At 43.5% G+C, this 20,959-nt stretch overlaps 1 protein-coding gene across 1 annotated transcript in view; it reads right to left on the bottom strand.

Annotated features, from left to right (window-relative positions):
* The window catches only part of DNAH7 (dynein axonemal heavy chain 7), a 533,102-nt gene that overhangs the window by 257,059 nt on the left and 255,084 nt on the right, over positions 1–20,959 (bottom strand). Inside the window, exons 42-44 of the mRNA XM_075829965.1 lie at positions 18,722–19,052; positions 15,909–16,255; positions 14,666–14,846 (exon numbers count right to left, since the gene is read on the bottom strand). Coding sequence (XP_075686080.1) covers positions 14,666–14,846; positions 15,909–16,255; positions 18,722–19,052 — 859 coding nt within the window. The remainder of the gene's footprint in view (positions 1–14,665; positions 14,847–15,908; positions 16,256–18,721; positions 19,053–20,959) is intronic.

Below are 20,959 nucleotides of genomic sequence, written 5' to 3'. Positions count from 1 at the left end.
TCTTTATATGCAGCCAGCAATCTACTATTCATTATTTAGTCCTGTGGTACATGTTTTATGTATGTTTACCATTCTTGCAATGGACTATGTACTTACCTCTCACCGCTATTAATGTGGGTTCTCTTTCTCCTTTTAAGTGTTTTTACATTTTTTTTTACATGCTTGCTGACACGCTTCCTTTGTTCTCTCTGCCTGGCTGCGGGATCTGGGTGGACTTACTCAAGCTGGAGCACTGAGGCAACTTCCTGTTGCAAAAGGCCTACATGCCTTGAAACTTGACATTTTGCACCATCTTGGATGGAAAGCCGTGCTTGGCGAGGCCATGTGGATGGAGTAGCATGGCGGTTGCCTGTTGCATCTCTGAGTATGGTCGAGGGAGCGGCCGTTGTGGTCAAGTGGATTTTGTCTGCTCGTGTCTGTCTCCCCTGTTGGCTGCATTCTGTTGGCCCATCTATTGAAGCCCTGATGGGTTTCTTAAACTTGCGGCAGTTCACCTTATAAGGGCCGGGAGGCAATTAGCAGAAAATCGCAGCAATGAGGTCCTATAGAATATATGGGTGAGTGCAGCTACTGTGGGTTCCGGAAAAACGTGAGCAGCAAAGTCTTAATTTGTGACTGTATGTGCGATGCTGACCTGGGTCCCATGAAAGCAGGACGGATAGAGGATCAGAGAAGCCAAATCTCCATTGCTGGCAGTATACGCTAAGTCGTGGTGGGGTGAGAATGTTCCTGCTACCTTATGATGTTAAAGGGAAGGATTGAAAACTCTTTCACTCTATGTCCCTCTGAAGTTTCGGTTTCTCCTCTTTTTTTATTTAACTAAGACACTGCCATGGCAAGTAAATAGTGGTTAGAGGTGGTATATGATATCTTGCAGCAGGAGTCGGTGGAGTAGAACTCTGTACACCCTTAAGTGTATTGGAGCCTAGCGGTGTAATTGGTTAAACTATACCTGTGAATGGTTCTCACCTGGTAAATACGGATGGGATCATACCATTCTTAAGGGGTGCACATGCTGAATTTATCTGTATTGGGCTTGATTTCCCTTGAAAGGGGTCCAAGACTGTGGCTGACTATAATCCTTATAGGGTCTATGACTGTTCTATTACACTTATATTCCCTGTATATCCAGGATGGTTAACTGTTGTTTAAATATCAATGTCTTGGAGCTTTTATCTTCTGTCCACAGGAGGTATTTGACATGGAAGTAGAAAACTATACTATACATGTCATTTCCCGTTTATGTCATTTCCAGATAAAATATTTTTTTTTTAGAGCCTATAACGAATCGGCTAAAAAACTTGCTTTAATATACATTGGTATAGGTAGGTGTATTTCTATATTCCCAGTATATCTGGGATGGTTAAATGTTACATAAATATAAATGTGTTGGAGTTTTTCTTTTTTGTCCACAGGAGGTATGTGAGATGGAATTAGAAAAGTATACTACACATGTCATTTTCAGGTTGAGTTAAATTCCACTCTTATAGCGTTTATAACTAACTTATTCTGTAAAGACACATAATCTTCTGTAAGAGAAGGAGGAAAATATAACCAACAGGAAGTCAAATAAGACAGGAAATAGGAGTAGATTGTCAGATGCTCCATCAGATAAACAAAGAAAGAATAAAGAAGAACTGAATGGATAAATATTTGAATAAAGCCGGAGCTGCAGGTAGGTGCAATTTGGATTGTGAAGACCCATATGAGGAAGGGAAGGTAATTGTTGTGGGGGAAAGTGTGGGAGGAAAAGCACAAATAGGAGATCCATCCTTGAAGGATATATCGGAACAGATATTAGAGTGTTCTGAAGCAGTAAATGGAATTGTCTCGCAGCTTGGCGGGAATAAGAGTGATCTGGCTCTAATAAGGTATGTTATGAATGAATTTAAGGAAAGGTTAGATGAGGCTGAAAATAGAATAAACGCTGTAGAGGACATAATGAGGAATCTCTCAAAAGAATTGAAAGACTCTCAAAAACTGAATAAAGTCTTATCTGATAAGCTGCTTGACCAGGAAAATAGAGCCTTGAGAAGCGATCTAAGGATTGTAGGTCTACCTGAAAATGTGGAAGGAGGAAATACTGTCAAAATAATTTCTGAGTGGTCAAAAGAGGTTGTGGGGCAGGAAAACCTGACAGAAATGTTCCATGTCGAACATGCCCATTGGGTCCCAGTAAACCCTGACCATCAGAACCCCCTCCACGAAAAGTACTTGTGAAACTTTTATCAGCTAAAGATAAGGAAATTATTATCCAAAGAGCTAGAAATAGGGATAATCTAAAGTAGAAACATTCTACGGTTATGTTCTTTACATACTATAACTGGGGAAATAAAATAAAAAAACGTCAAGTTTCATAGAGGTGAAAAAAAGGTTAAGAACAAAAGGAGAGAAGTATTTCTTTCTATGTCCCGCCAGGCTGCATATTGTGTTTGAGGGAGTTACTAAAGTTTTTGAGGACCCCAAGGAAGCTACAAAATGGATGGAAATTAATGTTAAAAATTGAGAGGAGGAGGCGCATGCACGAAGCTCAAGAGACAGGACGCACCTGATGTGAGCTCTGCTCCGGCAGCACAATACAAGCCGTTTTAGCGCTGTTTCTAACAGCTCCTCAGCAGCCAAAGAGTCTGGTAAGGCTCAGTATGACCCGGACCAACAAAACCAAGCTAAGGGGACCGGCGACACCGGCCCCTTCTCAGACAATTCCGGAGATCTTCCGCACCACGAGGCAATCCATCATGGCCGACCCGGCCGCTACCCAGGTCAGTGAGAGCTCTTCGCCAGTGGCTGCATCCCCGCCGCACTCACCTCTAGAGGTACCGATCCACACTGACACTGATGATCTGTTCAGGAACATAGCATCTCTGTTCCGAACGGAGCTAGCACAAGCGGTTGCCGACTTTTCCCGCCAAATCCATGAAGTGGGTCAGAGGGTCTCTGACATGGAGACCAGAGCAGATTACATGGCGGACGCACTGAATTCAGATCGAAGGGATATAGATTCCCATGCTGCTCAGCTGGAGTCACTGGAACTTAAATTAGAAGATCTGGAGAACAGGTCTCGGAGAGGGAACCTGAGGGTCAGGGGGCTCCCGGAGGCCATTACAGACCTAGAACCCACTCTTACCACGCTTTTCCGTACCCTTGTGGTTCAAGAGGACATTGCTCTATTCAGAGTGGATAGAATCCATAGAGCCCTGACACGACCGAGTAACCAAGATTTACCACGTGATGTAATACTGAAATGTCATTATCCAGAGGCTAGAGATAAAGTACTTATGACAGCACGGAACCTATCACCAGTATTGGGAATGCCACCCTCTGTTCATTTATATGCAGACCTGGCACCCTCCACACTCCAACGTAGGAGGGACATGAGGAAAATTACTCAAGCCTTGCAAACAGCTTGTGTCTGTTACCGATGGGGCTTTCCATTCTCACTTAACTTTCAGGTAAACAACAGAACCTATGTGGTTAAATCGCCAGTAGAGGGACGAGATGCTCTGCGTTGCGCTGGAATTTTCGGCGGTCCCCTCCTCGGCCCTCCCACCTAGACCTCAACGTCCAGCCAGGATTTGGACGACTGGACCGCGAACCTCGAACACTCCTACTAAACAGCACGAACCGCGGGTGAACTGAAGACACATCCTCTGCGGATAATAATATCTCCCGTGGCACTCCGATGAGTATAATATATTATAAGGGTCTCTATTTTCCGTTCTATGTATTAAGCCTTACCCAAGCTATATATACTACTCCATGACCCGGAGGTATCTAAGGCTCTGTTTTATCCTCAGGCTTAGTGTTGTCAGCCATCATGTTGGCCTGTTATATGAGACTCTATGTGGCAGAGTTGTGCACCCCTAGGGGCACCATCAGGTTACTGAATACTCTTGTAAAGATGGGGCAGGGAGACAGACAGGTGAGCCCTAATCTACCCGCCACTCAGTCCCTGCCTACTTTAAACGGCCCGTCCTAGGCGACGGTCCCTACTCTCACTATGTGCACGACAGACAGACAAGGGTACAAAGAAGCTAAGGGAAATGGGGCAGATGCCCACGGCAACACCGTGAGCTACAAGAGTAGTGAACGAGCCGAGTCAAACGAGGAGTGTACGAGGCACCAAACGCAGAGCAGGAGAGTAGTCAGTAAAGCCAGGGTCAATATGAGGACAAAAGTACAAGCAGCAGCAGAGCCAGGAAACAGACAGAATCACAGGCAAAGGAGAAGCAGGAAATGAAGGTATAAATAGACAGAGGGCGGGAGCTAGCTCCGTCTGGCCAGGCTGTGAAAGGCTCTCCCACTCCTCAGCCTCCCAGCTTGAGTGGTAGAAGAAGGAGTCACTCTATCAGACTTAGGAGCAGGTGCAGACTGACTAAACACGGGCGTCAACACAGAAGCTGTGTCTGGCAGATCCTTTACAGTACCCCCCTTTTATGAGGGGCCACTGGACCCTTTCTAGGTGGACCTGGCTTATTGGGGTACCGAAGATGGAACCTCCTGAGCAATACCCCAGCGTGAACATCCCGGGTGGGTACCCAAGTCCTATCCTCAGGCCCGTATCCTCTCCAATGGACCAGGTACTGGAGGGTGCCTTGGACCCTCCTGCTGTCCACAATCTTGGCCACCTCGAATTCTACCACTTCAGGGGAGAGAACAGGGACCGGAGGTTTCCTCGAGGGAGCCAAGGACGGGGAGCAGCGTTTCAGGAGGGAGGCATGAAAAACGTCGTGTATTCGAAAAGACGGGGGTAACTCCAGTCGGAAGGAGACAGGGTTAAGGACTTCAATGACCTTGTACGGCCTTTTATACCGGGGAGCAAATTTTTTGGACGGGACTTTAAGGCGCAAATTTTTCGAAGACAGCCACACCATATCCCCGACCACAAACAAGGGGTTAGCAGAACGTCTTCTATCTGCCTGAGTCTTTTCTATGCTATGGGACGCCTCTAGGTTCTTCTGAACCTGGTCCCAGACTGTGCACAGTTCCCGATGAACGACATCTACCTCGGGATTGTTGGTACCACCTGGTGAAACGGAGAACCGTGGATTAAACCCAAAATTACAGAAAAAGGGGGAGACCCCTGACGAGTTACTGACCCGATTATTAAGGGAAAATTCATTGAGGGAAATGAAGGAGACCCAATCATATTGACAGTCAGAGATAAAACACCTTAAATATTGTTCTAGAGACTGATTACTCCTCTCAGTTTGGCCATTAGTTTCAGGATGGAAGGCCGAGGAGAAGGACAGATCAATCTCCGACTTCTTACAGAAGGCTCTCCAAAACAATGAAACAAATTGTACCCCTCTGTCAGAAACAATATTGACAGGAACCCCATGGAGACGCAGGATGTGTTTGACAAACAAGGTAGCTAACGTCTTAGCATTGGGTAGTTTCTTGAGGGGCACAAAGTAGCACATCTTACTGAAGCGGTCTACTACAACCCACACCACCAACTTGCCTTGAGATGGAGGCAGATCGGTGATAAAATCCATGGAGATATAGGTCCAAGGTCTCTGGGGAATGGGCAAAGAACAAAGTAAGCCCGCTGGTCGGGACCTGGGAGTCTTGGACCTAGCACAAATTTCACAAGCGGCGACGTAGGCCTTAACGTCTTTAAGCAACCCAGGCCACCAATAGTTTCTGGCAATGAGGTGCTTGGTACCCAGGATGCCTGGATGGCCAGATAGTGCAGAGTCATGATTTTCCCTGAGTACCCTTAGCCGGAATTGCAGGGGAACAAGCAGCTTGTTCTCAGGATGGTTCCCAGGAGCTGAACCTTGATCAGCCGCAATTTCGGAGACTAAGTCAGAATCAACAGAGGAAATGATTATACCTGGGGCAAAACACAAGCAGGATCTTCCTCCAAAGGAGGGCTGGCCATGAAGCTACGCGACAGTGCATCAGCTTTAATATTCTTAGACCCAGCCTTATAGGTGACCAAAATGTTGAATCTAGTAAAAAATAACGCCCATCGAGCTTGTCTCCGGTTTAGCCTCCGGGCAGATTCTAGGAAAACCAAATTCTTGTGGTCGGTAAGGACCGTTACCTGGTGCCTAGCCCCCTCCAGGAAGTGGTGCCACTCTTCAAATGCCCATTTAATGGCTAAGAGTTTGCGGTTGCCAATGTCATAGTTACTCTCAGTGGGAGAGAACTGCCTGGAGAAGTAGGCACAGGGACGGAGATGGGTGAGGGACCTGGTAACCTGGGACAAGACCGCACCCACTCCCACCTCGGAGGCGTCAACCTCCACAATGAATGGCTCCATTTGGTTAGGCTGAATCAGCACTGGGGCCAAGATAAAGCACTTCTTAAGGACCTCAAAAGCCTGGACCGCCTCAGGAGGACAGTGGAGGAGATCAGCACCTTTGCGAGTGAGGTCCGTAAGAGGCTTAGCGATGACCGAGAAGTTAGCAATAAATCTCCTGTAATAATTAGCGAACCCCAAGAAACACTGTAACGCCTTCAGGGAGGCAGGTTGGACCCATTCCGCCACAGCCTGGACCTTGGCGGGGTCCATGCGGAATTCATGAGGAGTGAGGATTTGACCCAAAAATGGTATCTCCTGTTCCCCAAACACACATTTTTCGGTCTTCGCAAACAGTTTGTTTTCCCGAAGGACCTGGAGCACCTTCCTGACATGCTCAATGTGGGAGGACCAGTCCTTGGAAAACACTAGTATGTCATCAAGGTACACTACAAGAAATACCCCCAGGTAATCTCTTAAAATCTCATTTATGAAATTCTGGAAGACCGCGGGAGCATTACACAACCCAAAGGGCATGACGAGGTATTCGAAAAGACCTTCGGGCGTGTTAAACGCAGTCTTCCATTCATCCCCCTCTTTGATGCGGATAAGGTTATACGCCCCCCGTAGATCAAACTTAGAGAACCATTGGGCACCCTGAACCTGATTGAAGAGATCAGGAATCAAAGGAAGGGGATACTGGTTCCTTACAGTGACCTTATTCAAGTTTCGGAAATCGATGCACGGCCTAAGACCACCATCCTTCTTCCCTACGAAGAAGAAGCCAGCACCTACCGGAGAAGTAGAATGGCGAATGTAACCCTTGGCTAGGCATTCCTGGATATACTCTCTCATGACTTCATGTTCGGGACAAGAAAGATTAAATATCCTACCCTTAGGGAGCTTAGCTCCTGGTACCAATTCGATAGCGCAATCGTACTCTCTATGAGGAGGTAACACTTCGGAGGCCTTTTTAGAAAAAACATCAGCGAAGTCCTGAATAACCTCAGGTAGAGTGTTCACCTCCTCAGGGGGAGAAATAGAATTAACAGAAAAACATGACGTCAAGCATTCATTACCCCATTTGGTAAGCTCCCCAGAATTCCAGTCAAACGTGGGATTATGCAACTGCAACCAGGGAAGGCCTAAAACCAAATCGGACGATAATCCCTGCATCAACAGTACAGAGCACTGCTCCAAATGCATGGAGCCAACAAGGAGTTCAAAAACAGGGGTATGCTGTGTAAAATAACCATTAGCAAGAGGAGTGGAATCGATACCCACTACCGGGACAGGTTTAGGCAAATCAATCAAAGGCATGGCTAGAGACATAGCAAATTCCACACACATGATATTAGCAGAAGATCCTGAATCCACGAAGGCACTGCCGGTAGCAGACCTACCACCAAAAGAGACCTGAAAGGGAAGCAAGATTTTATTAAGTTTCATATTTACGGGAAATACCTGTGCGCCCAAGTGACCTCCCCGATGATCACTTAGGCGCGGAAGTTTTCCGGCTGCTTATTCTTACGCCTAGGACAGGTGTTCACTTGATGTTTGTCATCCCCACAATAGAAGCAGAGACCATTCTTCCTGCGGAACTCTCTACGTTGTCGGGGGGACACGGAGGCCCCGAGTTGCATAGGTACCTCCGAGTCTTCCGTGGAAGTGCGAAGCAACGGGACCTCGGGAGGCATCATGGGGGAGTCAGAGGGGAAAACACAAAACCGTTCAAGTTGTCGTTCCCTGAGACGTCGGTCAAGTCGTACCGCTAAAGCCATAACCTGGTCTAAGGTGTCAGAACAGGGATAGCTAACTAGTAGGTCTTTCAGGGCGTTCGACAGACCCAACCTTAACTGGCACCTTAAGGCAGGGTCATTCCACCGAGAAGCTACGCACAACTTCCTAAAGTCAGAGCAATACTCCTCCACAGGTCTCTTACCCTGACGTAAGGTCACCAGCTGACTCTCGGCAAAGGCAGTCCGGTCAGTCTCGTCATAAATGAATCCGAGAACGAAAAGAAACGGTCAACAGAGGAAAGTTCAGGGGCGTCAGGAGCCAGGGAGAAGGCCCATTCTTGGGGCCCTTCCTGGAGCCGGGACATAATTATACCCACCCGCTGGCTCTCAGAATCTGAGGAGTGGGGCTTTAAGCGAAAGTAGAGCTTACAACTCTCCCGAAAGGAGAGAAAAGTCCTCCGGTCCCCTGAGAACCGGTCAGGCAACTTGAGGTGGGGTTCAAGAGGTGAGGTGAGGGGTACTACCATGGCAGCGTCAGGCTGGTTGACCCTCTGAGCCAGGGCCTGGACCTGTAGGGAGAGACCCTGCATTTGATGAGCCAGGGTCTCAAGGGGGTCCATAGTAGTGTCAGGGACCAGGGTAGACTAGATATATGGGCTTGTGATTATGTAATGACGGGGGCAGGGAAACGGACAAGTGAGCCCCAATCTACCCGCCACTCTGTCCCTGCCTACTTGCAACGACCCGCCCTAGGCGACGGGGTACAACTGGGCGGCGGTCCCTACGCTCAGTAAGTGCACGAGACAAACAGACAAGGGTACACAAAGCTAAGGGAAAAGGGGCAGTTGCTCACGGCATCACCGTGAGCAACAAGAGTGGTGAACGAGCCAAGTCAAACCAGGAGAGAACGAGGTACCAAACGCAGAGCAGGAGAATAGTCAGTAAGCCAGGGTCAGTATGGAGCAGGATCAAATAGTTAGAAGCTGTAGCTGGGCCAGGAAACCACACGAGAAGAATCACAAGCAAAGGAGGAACAGGAAAGGCAGGTATAAATAGACAGAGGGCGGGAGCTAGCTCCGTCTGGCCAGGCTGCGATAGGCTCTCCCACTCCTAAGCCTGCCATCCTGAGTGGTGGAAGATGGAGTCAGTCTCAGAGACATAGACTCAGGTGCAAACTGATTACCTATGGGCGTATACACAGAAGTTGTGCCTGGCAGATTCTTTACACTTCCCCTCTAAGTCCCGAGGAGTGGTTACCCTAATCAAGAACACTTTTCCTTTCCAAGTAACTGAAACTAGATTAGATCCCCAGGGCCGGTTCGTCATCATACTCGGTATATTATACGATAAAATCGTATGTATTGTAAATTCATATGCCCCAAATGATGATCCACTCTTATTTTTTGAATGTTTGCACGATACCTTATTCTCTATGCAATACCAACATTTAATATGGTGTGGAGATTTTAATTGTGTTATGAATACCACTCTGGATCGTTCCTCACCTGCCCCCTGCAGACATACGCGCCGCCAAACGGCCTTGATAGCTAGGATTATGGGATCGCTCTCTATTGCGGATACTTGGAGAGAACATAATGGATCGAGGAGGGGTTATACATATTTCTCCCCGGCTCATCATCTCTATACCCGCATTGATATGATCATTGCTTCTACTAACTCCCTTCCACTATTGGCCTACTCAAGACAAGTACTATCAGTCTGGTCCGACCACGATGTAGTCTTAGCCGAATTTGATTTCTCCAAGCGAGGAACTATGCTATTCTCCTGGAGACTTAACGAATCTCTCTTATCCAACCCTACTATTCAGTAACAGATCCAGACTGAACTCTCACAATACTTTGTAGATAATACCACTCCTGATATTAGTTCTCATACTGTGTGGTTAGCCCATAAAGCATTTATACGGGGTAGGAGAATAGCAATAGCTTCTAAATTTAAGAAAGAACGGTCTCAGGCTCAGACTACGTTAGAAGCCAAACTCGCCCGACTAGTGGCGGCCAACCAAAGAAGTCCTTCCTTCTATCTGATTCGTGCTATCAAGGATACCAAACTTCAGATTGATATGCTGTTAACTCACAGGACAGAGAAGGCCCTTAGGTGGACACAGTCAAAATATTATAAATGGGCTAATAAGCCTGATAAACTGATGGCCCAGCAGCTAAAGGCCCGTCAAAGAATAAACCAGGTGCTCCGTATTCAAACACGCCCAGGACAGACCACCTCTAATCCAGACCATATCCATGATGCCTTTACCACTTTTTACCGAACATTGTATGTTAACTCATCCCCCCATCCTGAAACTGCGGTGAAGGACTTTTTGGCTAATAGAAATATCCCTCAACTCTCCCAAACTAATGTTGATTCTTTGAATACTGAGATTACGAGTGACGACGTGGAGGCCACAATTAAAGAGTTAAAATTGGGGAAGGCCCTAGGACCAGATGGGTTCACTGCTTTTATACTACAAAAAAAATCTCACAACAGTTAGTTCCACATATTTTGAAATTCTGCATGGAGCTGATGAGGGGCTGGCCCATGCCAACTGAATTCCTCTCCGCAATGATAACAGTTATTCCGAAACTTAACAAAGACCCCTTGATAACTGGTAACTACAGGCCGATCTCTCTACTTAACCTAGACACTAAAATATTTACCTCCATTTTAGCCAGACGTTTAAACAGGTTCCTGTCCCAACTAATTCATAGAGATCAGGTGGGATTTATTCCAGGATGTGAAGCCCCTGACAATGTGAGTAGAATCCTTTATACTATACATTCAGCTAATACCTCAAAATCCCAAATGGTTCTTCTTGCTTTAGATATAGAAAAGGCTTTTGATAGCCTATCCTGGGAATATCTATTTACAGTCCTAGACAAAGTGGGCAGAGGCCCTTTTCTTCAAGCAGTCAAGGCTATTTACAAAAACCCGGAGGCGCACCTTAAACTACCGGCTACCAAACTTCATCCTATACATATTAGGAGAGGCACCAGGCAGGGATACCCCCTATCACCAGCATTATTTGCACTAGCTATGGAACCCCTAGCGGACATAATTAGATGTAATCCCAACATCTCAGGTCCCAAGGTTGAGAACGAGGAACAATAATTGAGCCTCTTTGCAGATTATATAATTCTCACTCTTACTAAACCATTAACTTCCCTCCCAAATCTGTTGGCGGCTCTCGACTCCTTCTCCGCGGTCTCAGGTCTTCGTGTGAACCAATCCAAGTCAGAGACTCTTTATTGTAACATCCCACCTCCCCTACAAAAGCTGGTGGAATTGAACGTTGGTTTCCATACTCAAACACATTATATTCCTTATCTAGGCATGGCCCTGACCCCCTCCCTTGATACCCTATATAAACATAACTACCCTCCATTGTTTAAGGCCATAAGTGCTGATTTGGCTAGGTGGACTAAATTACCGATTTCCTGGGTGGGCAGAATCAATACGATTAAAATGATTACCCTCCCCAGACTATTTTATCCATTTAGAACCCTTCCCATTCCTCTACAGACAGGTGATTTAAAAGCCCTTCAAAAATACATATTTAAATTCATTTGGAACAATAATCGACCCAAGATATCGACACGTATTATGATGTATCATAAGAGACTTGGGGGTCTCTCAGTCCCTAACCTGATAAAATATTACAAGGCAGCTAGAGTAGCACAATTACTACCGACACACCTTCCATCAGATAGAGCGCCGATATGGGTTTCCCTCGAAACGGCTCAGTTAACACCATATTCTTGGGGCGCACTGATGTGGATGGCCTCATCCCTGCCGGCTACTTTAAAGAATCTCTCCCTTCTCTCCTATCAGTCTTTACTATTATGGTGCTCAGTTAGATTTAGGAATAGTTTACAATCTAGATATTCCTCGATGACCTCTGTTATTGGGAACCCAGACTTCCCCTCAGGTCTCCAACAATCTAACTTTCACTGGTGGCACTCTAAACGCTTAACCAGAGCCCAGGATTTCCTTAAAGAGGGACGCTTGATCACATATGCTCAGTTTACTGAAACCCATGCTCCCCCCATATCCGAGCAGTACAGGACTCTCTAGATATTCTCCTATTTGCACAAGTTAGTCCCTGCCCAATTTAGTATGTCCTACACTATTCTAGAAAAAATGCTACTTTACTCACCTTCTCGACTGGGTTTGTTATCTATGCTGTATAGTATCTTTAATACACCTCGCCCTGATACCAAGTTGCCATACATGTTGAAGTGAGAGGAGGACATGGGTACCAAGCTCTCACCTGCACAGTGGAGACAATGCTGTGACACGATATGTAGGCAGGTATCATTAGTGGAGACGTCCACGAAATTGCTCCATAGAGCTTACTATGTTCCGTCGACACTTCACACCATCTATCCCACGGTTTCGGCCAGTTGTTTTAGAGGTTGTAGCCTTGAAGGTACTATGTACCATATTTGGTGGTCTGCCCTCGAGAGTCCACGTTCTGGACGGATGTCTGTACCTTAATATCCAATATCTGCCAGTTTAATGTCCCGAAACGGCTACCCACGTGCCTACTGGGGGCTATCCCTCCTAGGATAGCGAACTCCAAATTTAAACTTGCCCAGTTTATACTTCTGGCAGCTCGAATTTATATAGCCTCAAAGTGGCGTACAGTGGATCTTGATTTCTCTATGGTTATTAATAGAGTTAATCGTATCGCTGTCTTTGAAAAGTTGGAGGCGGTAAGAACTGACTCGCTCCACCTTTATTGGGCGGTATGGGACCCATGGCTTTCCTCTACATATTCTCCTAACTTCCGGTATACCATTACATTGTAAATGATCTCCTAAAGAGATAAGGTACTTACTCTACATTTATGTAACTGATATGTGCAATTTAAGTTTAAAGCTCGAATGTTTAATCTCTATGCATTCACCCTATGTCCCTCCACTTCCCTTTTACCCCGTATGGGTATCCTTGTTTGGTACTCATTTTATCCTCCTGAGTGGGGACTGTTTTTTCATTGTATTATTTTCTTTGTTCTTAACATGATATACCAATAAATACCTTTTGAAACTAAAAATTGAGAGGAGTAAGGAGTTGATTAAAGAAATTTATCAACCCAATAAGCTATGCTAGAGGAAGGATCTGTAGTAGGCAGATAATTGGGGGGTAGATGGATGGGATAGGTAGGCAAGGTTGGGTTTTGTTTTTTTTGCGGGATTGAGTGGGGGGATGGGTGCTGGTGGAGAAGGGTATTTCCCTGCCCCACCTTTGTCTTCCCACCTGCTATTATCTTAGTGCCGCTCAATTTGTTTATTTGGTAGTTTTCAGAGATTTACAAATAAATATGACATTGAATCAATTTTGAATTGCTGAAGCTTTCATGTAAAGAACACAGTGCATGTAATTATATTTTCCTATTACTAACCGGTACCTACCACTAAACAACTATATACGTTGCAGCAGTAGGCAGTTAAGTGTGAGCCACCGTAATTTAAACGGTGGCTGCATTAACTATCTGCCGATGTCCAGTGGCACTGCAGATCCCTGTGACCATGCTGTTATTATACAGCTGGAGTCACAAGGAAGACCCTGGAGAAATTCTACTACATTAACCTCCTAGATGCTGAGGGCATTAGCGGCCGCGGCATCTAAGGGGTTAGACAGAGGGAGGTGGCTCCCTCTGTCACGCCATCAGAGACAGAGGGACAACCAATGGGTTGTAAAGGCAGCCGGGGCCTAACAAAGGCCCCCAGGCCTGCCATAGTAATATGCCTATTAGACCGTACAATAAAGTTAAAATGTTAATTAAACTGCTTGATGAACGACCTAAAAGAAATCTGCAAAACACAATGGCAAAATAGCTTTTTTTTTTTCTATCCCTACCCAAATAAAATAAAAAAGTTAGTAAACAATTTATATATACACGAAAATTGTTCTATTAAAAAATATGACTCATTCGGGCAAAAAACAATTCTACATATGGATATATTGATGGAAAATTAAAAAGTTTAGAAAAAAGTTTTGAATTTCAACATACCAGATGCTTTGCTGTAGCAGACAGACTGCTGTAAGGGTATGTTCACACGGCCTATTTACGGACGTAAATCGGGCGTTTTTGCCCCGAATTACGCCCGAAAATAGCGCCTCAATAGCGCTGACAAACATCTGCCCATTGGAAGCAATGGGCAGACGTTTGTCTGTTCACACGAGGCGTATATTTACGCGCCGCTGTCAAATGACGGCGCGTAAATAGACGCCCGTGTCAAAGAAGTGACCTGTCACTTCTTTGGCCGTAATTGGAGCCGTTATTCATTCACTCCAATGAATAGCAGCGCCAATTACGGCCGTAATTGACGCGGCGTTCAAGCGCCTGCACATGCCGGTACGGCTGAAATTACGGGGATGTTTTCAGGCTGAAACATCCCCGTAATTTCAGCCGTAACGGACGCCCTCGTGTGAACATACCCTAAGAGGTGTCTAGCAGCAGCTTATTCCCCTCTGCGCCTTGAAATAAACATGCACACCGCAGCTGAGCGTGCATGTTTATGGTGGAGCTGGCAAAAAAAGCTGCTGGTTTATCCAACAACTATCTCGGCTTAAGACAATAAGTGATCAAGCACATGTACTTGAGAACTTTGCGAGCCTAAATATTGGTGAAAGGTTTAATATTAATAATGCAAACCTGGTTCTCAAGATCAGCTTTTCTTTGTTTGTTCTCCTCAAGTTTCTCCTCCAGTTTGGCCAGTTTATCTTGTACCTCCTTTAAAGCTGCTTGTTTCTTCCTTAAACTATCCATAGCAATTTTCAGTTCGCTTTCTGCTTGGTTCAACTTCACTTTTTTAGGAGCGACAATCTTTGCCACCCTAAACAAATCACAATAGTTCATATATATATAAAATGTTGGAATTTAACTTGAAGAATGTATTATGTAAATTTGGACAATAATCAGACACAGTATGTTGCCATTACATAAAGTTAAAATAATAAAAAATAAACATAAAATTTTGCATCGAGATATAAACAGTAACTTAACAGCATTTATGCTTTCATTTTAGAAATATGTGAACCATATAACTGTATATTTATGCATCTTAGGTGAAATAATGCTAGGCATATTGTAACTGGAAAAAGGGGTTCTTGGTATGGAAGGCACCTTAGAATAAAAAATGATTTGTGAGGACCCGTAATAGTTCACTCCTCTACATCCCTCATTCCTTGTAGCTGAAAGATGGAATTGATTTTCCTGCAGCTAAAAGAAAACTATGGTTGATCATATTTATTCAAGAGAATGGTGCACTTGTAATGGATTTCCCATTGTTAAACATGGCATATATTTGTTTATATGGAAATAAACTAAAAATATGTTGTTTATATATATTTTAATTAACAATAAAAAGTATTACTTTTTATCATTCAAATAATTAAAGAATTCATAATAATAAAAAATTATATTTTGTGGTGTGTTAAATTATTGATCTTGCTATTTGATAGTACTGTAATAAATGTTGTTACAGTAACAGTGCAAAAAATACATTAAAATATTTCCAATTTATATATATATATACATATACATATATATATATATATATATATACACACACACAAATATGTACAGTTTCTGTCACAGCATACAAAACAATGTTGTTTTATATCATTAATTTATTTGAAATGGCCAGATTAGTAAAATCTGTCAAACAACATTGTGATCTAATGACATCACATCAGACTACATAAATTTCAACTCCAGACATCTCCTTACTTTTCTGCATTAGACAGGGAACATGCATTAATAGATAAACAGAGAGGGAGATAGATAGACAGACAGACAGACATACATACATACATACATACATGCATACATACATACATACATACATACATACAATATATATCTATTACATACTACATAAGACATATTTTCTTACTTATCATAGGAATCCATGGCAATCACCCATTTACACAGCCCTTCAGCAGCTGTAGATGCATTGCGGACTTTGTCTGGAACAAACTCTGCATTGGTAATATATTGCTTCCTTATTATATTCATGTAAGAAGGTGGAATATTATCCTTATCATATTCGTGTAGAGACTGAAGAAATTTCATATCACCGAGTATTCTTTTTGCTGGTCCCCAGAAATCTTCAATCCTTCGTCCAGAACCAGAGGGGTCAGGAATTTTATCAGCTTTAACTCCTTTCAAAATGCAAATGGCCTCCATGACAAGCTTTACTCCAGCAGGGGGACTTTTCATAGACTTTACCACTGTAATGTCCTGTTATATGACATATATATATATTTTAAAATATATTTCATTTAAGCGATTCCCAGAGAATACATAAATGTAGCCAAAAATATAACTCCCTCCCTGATGGTATTTTGTATAAAATTTTATTTGCTAAATAAAGAATATGTAAAAAAAAACAAAAAACAAAACAAAAACAGTGTTATATTAAAACATGAAGATCATACTCCATGTTGTATTGTTAACAATACACAGAAAATAGTTAAGTATTTATGTATTTCAAAAGGTAAAAAATAAAACATTGCTTGCTAAGGCTATGTTCACATCACCGTCTGTGTTCCGTTGAGGTGTTCCATCAGAGGTTTCCGTCGGGTTAACCCCTCAGCGAAAAGCAAACGGAAACCTCAGCTTCCGTTTCCCTCACCATTGAACACAATGGTGATGGAAACCTAGCTAATGGTTTACGTCTGTCACCGATGTAACAGGGTTCTGTCGTTTTGACGGAATCAATAGCGCAGTCAACTGCGCTATTAGTTCCGTCAAGACCAACGGAACCCTGTCACAACGATGACAGATGGAAACCATTAGCTAGGTTTCCGTCACCATTAATATCAAAGATGATGGAAACGGAAGCTTAGGTTTCCGTTTGCCTTTCCATTGAGGGGTTAACCCGACGGAGATCCTCCAACGGAACCACTCAACGGAAGGCCAACGGTGATGTGAATAGGCCCTACAGAAGACTTTGTACACATATCTAGTTTATTGTTTGTGTGATTAGAATACAGAACAAATAACGGAGTGAAGGGAAAAAGGGGGACTGGACCCAGCCAAAGTCAAGGGTTACATGGTGACATATGTTTCTCCCGATAAAATCAAAGTAATGGATTACCAAAGTCAGTGGCAATAATATAAATATTAACCACTTTTTGGATATACCAGCAGCGGGTCTACAAAGGAAAAGGGTTTAACAACTGGCAAGCAATTGTGTTTATGGCTGTTTACATTGGATTTGAAGAAGGGTAAATTTTTGTTATTTTTCTATGTATCCTTCAGTCCCACATGCATAAGTGCTGGGTAGTAACATCAACATTTATGTAAATGTATAGGATTTCATGTTTGAATGCTGGACCAGTCTTATAGCAACTTGGGATCAGGAAGGAAATGTTTCCCTTTTAGGGCAGATTGGTTTTCATCTTATGGGTTTAATTTTGCCTTCCCCTGAATCAACAGGATGAAGAAAAGTTATAAAAATTTACCTCTACGCCCTCTTACATTTATCCTCATCCTCTACCCTTTCCTGGTTGAACTTGATGTACGTTTCTTTTTTCAACCATACTAACTATGTAACTGTAAGTATTTAAGGAGAACCTGTCACCTCTCCTGAAATGTCTGTTTTACTAAATAATTGTATTCCCCATGAAATAATCATTCTGGAGCATCCTTTCTTAGTACTCTATGTTGTGCCATTCCTCTGTTAATTCTTCTAAAAATTTATAAATAAATTGACAACTGGGTGTAGGCAGTTGGGTGTGTGACCCTACACAGTCTGACAATGTCCAATCAGTGCTGTCAGTGTCAAACTGTGTAGGCACACACCCCTTTTGACCATCAAAAGGGGTGTGTGCACCCAATTGTTAATTTATTCATAATTTTCTAGGAGGAATAACAAAGGAACAGTACAACGTAGAGTTCTAAGAAAATATGTTCCATAAATGTATATTTCATGGGAAACACAAGTACTCACTAAAACAGACATGTCAGGAGAGGTGACAGGTCCTCTGTAAGGCCGGGTTGCCACGTAGGGTAAAGGCCGCAGCATTTACAGTAGCAGCAAAGTGGATGAGATTTAGAAAATCTCATGCCCTTGTTGCGGAAAAAAAACGCAGCGTAAACATTAATAAATTGACCTAAGGTGCGGAATTAATTCCGCAGCATGTCAATTTATGCTGCGTTTTTGTTGATTTTTCGTTGAGGGTTTTCCCCATTGAATTCAATGGGGATGCAAATCCCACAACAGAAAGCCAAGTGTTGCGACTTTTGCGGCGCATTCGCAGCGATTACACAGCAAAAATCACAACTACGGAAAAAAAATCTCATACTTACCCAGAACGTCCACCTTCTTCCTGCAGTCTGGCCTCCTAGGATGACGTTGCATCCCATGTGACCGCTGCAGCGTCACATGGATGGGGCCATGTGACGCTGCAGTGTCACAGGCTGCAGCGTCACATGGCCTGCAATGTCATTCAGAGAGGCCGGAGCGGACGTCAGAGGATGGAGGGGGTAAGTATGAACGGATTTCTTCCGCAACGGAAATTCAGTTTGGACGGAATGTACTGCGGGTTCTAGGTCGGACACGCTGCATGATTTTTACGCAGCATATCCGCCCCGTGGGAACACGGCCTAAGTATGTTATTTTTTGTTTCTTTGGTTGTTTGTTTCTTTTTTATATGTTGGGGCATACTGAGGAACTGTAACCAGGAAATAGAACAAATGTACCTGGGGAGTAAGAGTGTTTAAAGCAGCAAGAGCCGACTCCAATATGGGTAAAGCATGAGACAGTTCACTATCACATTCATCCTTGATTGCTTTAGCAGCCATTGCTTGTTCATTTGCCACAGCTTCATCAGCTTTGACTATTTTTTCAGTCTTGGCAACCTCAATTGACTCTCTCTCGATTACGACCATCATCTCATCCACCTCTCTGCTAGCAACCTTCAACTGGGGCTGAAGAGCCTCTAGTTCGATTTGCATGGTGGTAACTTGTGACGATGCTGATTCTAGTTTCTCTAATCCCACTTCATACCTTCTTTTCATTTTCATAACTTCGCTGTTGAGGGAAAAATGTAACTATATCATTGTTGAATAAATGGCTGTATTGCAAAAAAATGGTTACCATAGTGTAAACCGAACGATCACAAGCACTAAAACAGAGAAAAGAAATGCGGCAGTAAAATGATACTATAATGCTAAAATAGGGTGCAACTTTTTCATATGCATTCCATCCTGATTCTTTCTCTGCTTCTGTGCAGATAGGGATGTGGGGAGCAGAATGACAAGTCATTTATGTCTTGTTCAGGAACTGTTCCCCTCCTGTGAGTGCAGACTTGTCCACCAAAATCTCTGCACAGAGGCAGAGCTGGACAGGGTATATTAAAATACAAAATGTAAAATCTATATGGCAAATTTGTCTGTGTGCTGAAATATTTAGAAATAGTTTCATCCGTTTCCGCAACAATCATTTAAGAAAAAAAAATTCTTCCCACCTTCCAAGAGCCAGAACTCTATTTTTCCGTTAACACAGCCGTGTGAGGGCTTTCTTTTTTGCGGGATGCGTTGTAGTTTTTAATGGCATCATATATAATGTACTGAAAAACTTAAAACAATATTATTTTTTGGGGTTGCATGGAAAAAAAAACAGCAATCCTGCTCTTGGGTTTTTGTGTTTTGTTTTTATGGCATTCACCATGCAGTAAAAATGGCATGCTAAATTTATTTTGCCAGTTTATACAATTACGGTGATACGGTTTTACTACTTCAACAAAATAAAAACTATTTATTAAAAAAAAATTGTTATTAGTCTTCATTTAATCACCTTTTTATTTAATATTTTTCAGGAGTAAAGGACACCAAAAAACTGCAATTCTGATAATTTTTTTGTTTGTTCTTTACATGTTCACTAAGCAGGATAAATAATGTTATATTGTAATAGTTCTGATCGTTACGAATGCGGCGATACTTATATTTAGTTTTTATTGTCTACATTGTTTTAGGGAAAAAAATGGGAAAACGTTTTTTACTTTTTAATTTTTATTTATACGCGTAAACTGTTTTGTTTTTTTAGTCCCACTAGGGGAATTGAACATGCAATGATTCGATCGCTTGAACAATACACTGCAATAATTATGTATGGCAGAGTATTGTGCATTTTGCTTTCTCCTCTAAAGAGTATATTCATAGTTTTGCAGTTTTGGTGCAGATTTTTTAGTGCAGATTTTGAAGCCACAATAAGGAATGGTTTTTAAAAAAAAGGATAATTAGAATGTTTTCTATATACTTCCTCCCCCTTGGTTCTGGTTTCAAAAACTTTAAATTAAAAAAAAAATGGCACCAAAACTGCATTGTGTTTTAAAGGGTATGTTCACACGAGGTCATTACGTCCGTAATTGACGGACGTATTTCGGCCGCAAGTACCGGACCGAACACAGTGCAGAGAGCCGGGCTCCTAGCATCATAGTTATGTACGACGCTAGGAGTCCCTGCCTCGCTGCCGGACAACTGTCCCGTACTGTAATCATGTTTTCAGTACGAGACAGTTGTCCAGCAGCGAGGCAGGGACTCCTAGCGTCGTACATAACTATGATGCTAGGAGCCCGGCTCCCTGCACTGTGTTCGGTCAGGTACTTGCGGCCGAAATACGTCCGTAAATTACGGACGTAATGACCTCATGTGAACATACCCTGAGGCTTAAGGGCTTTGTTGCCATGACAACAAATCTGCTTACCGTGGTTGCGTTGCAGGGGGGGCATAGGGTGACAGAGGGCCCCGCTCTGTCCAAAGGCTTAGATGCTGCGGTCGATACTGACACCTAAGCAGTTAAACAGCCCGGATCTGAGTTATCTCCAAACCGGTCGTTGGAGTGGAGTGAGGTGTCAGCTGTAGTATACAGCTAACACCTGCTCTATTTGGAGCGAGCTCAGCTCGTGAGCCGGCATCATACTTCCTTCCTCCTGACTA

This window comes from Rhinoderma darwinii, chromosome 6, assembly GCF_050947455.1.
Source record: "Rhinoderma darwinii isolate aRhiDar2 chromosome 6, aRhiDar2.hap1, whole genome shotgun sequence".
In the NCBI taxonomy this organism is placed as follows: domain Eukaryota; kingdom Metazoa; phylum Chordata; class Amphibia; order Anura; family Rhinodermatidae; genus Rhinoderma; species Rhinoderma darwinii.
The sequence above is the reverse complement of the archived record's forward strand: the minus strand, read 5'-3'. Positions and strand labels throughout refer to the sequence as shown.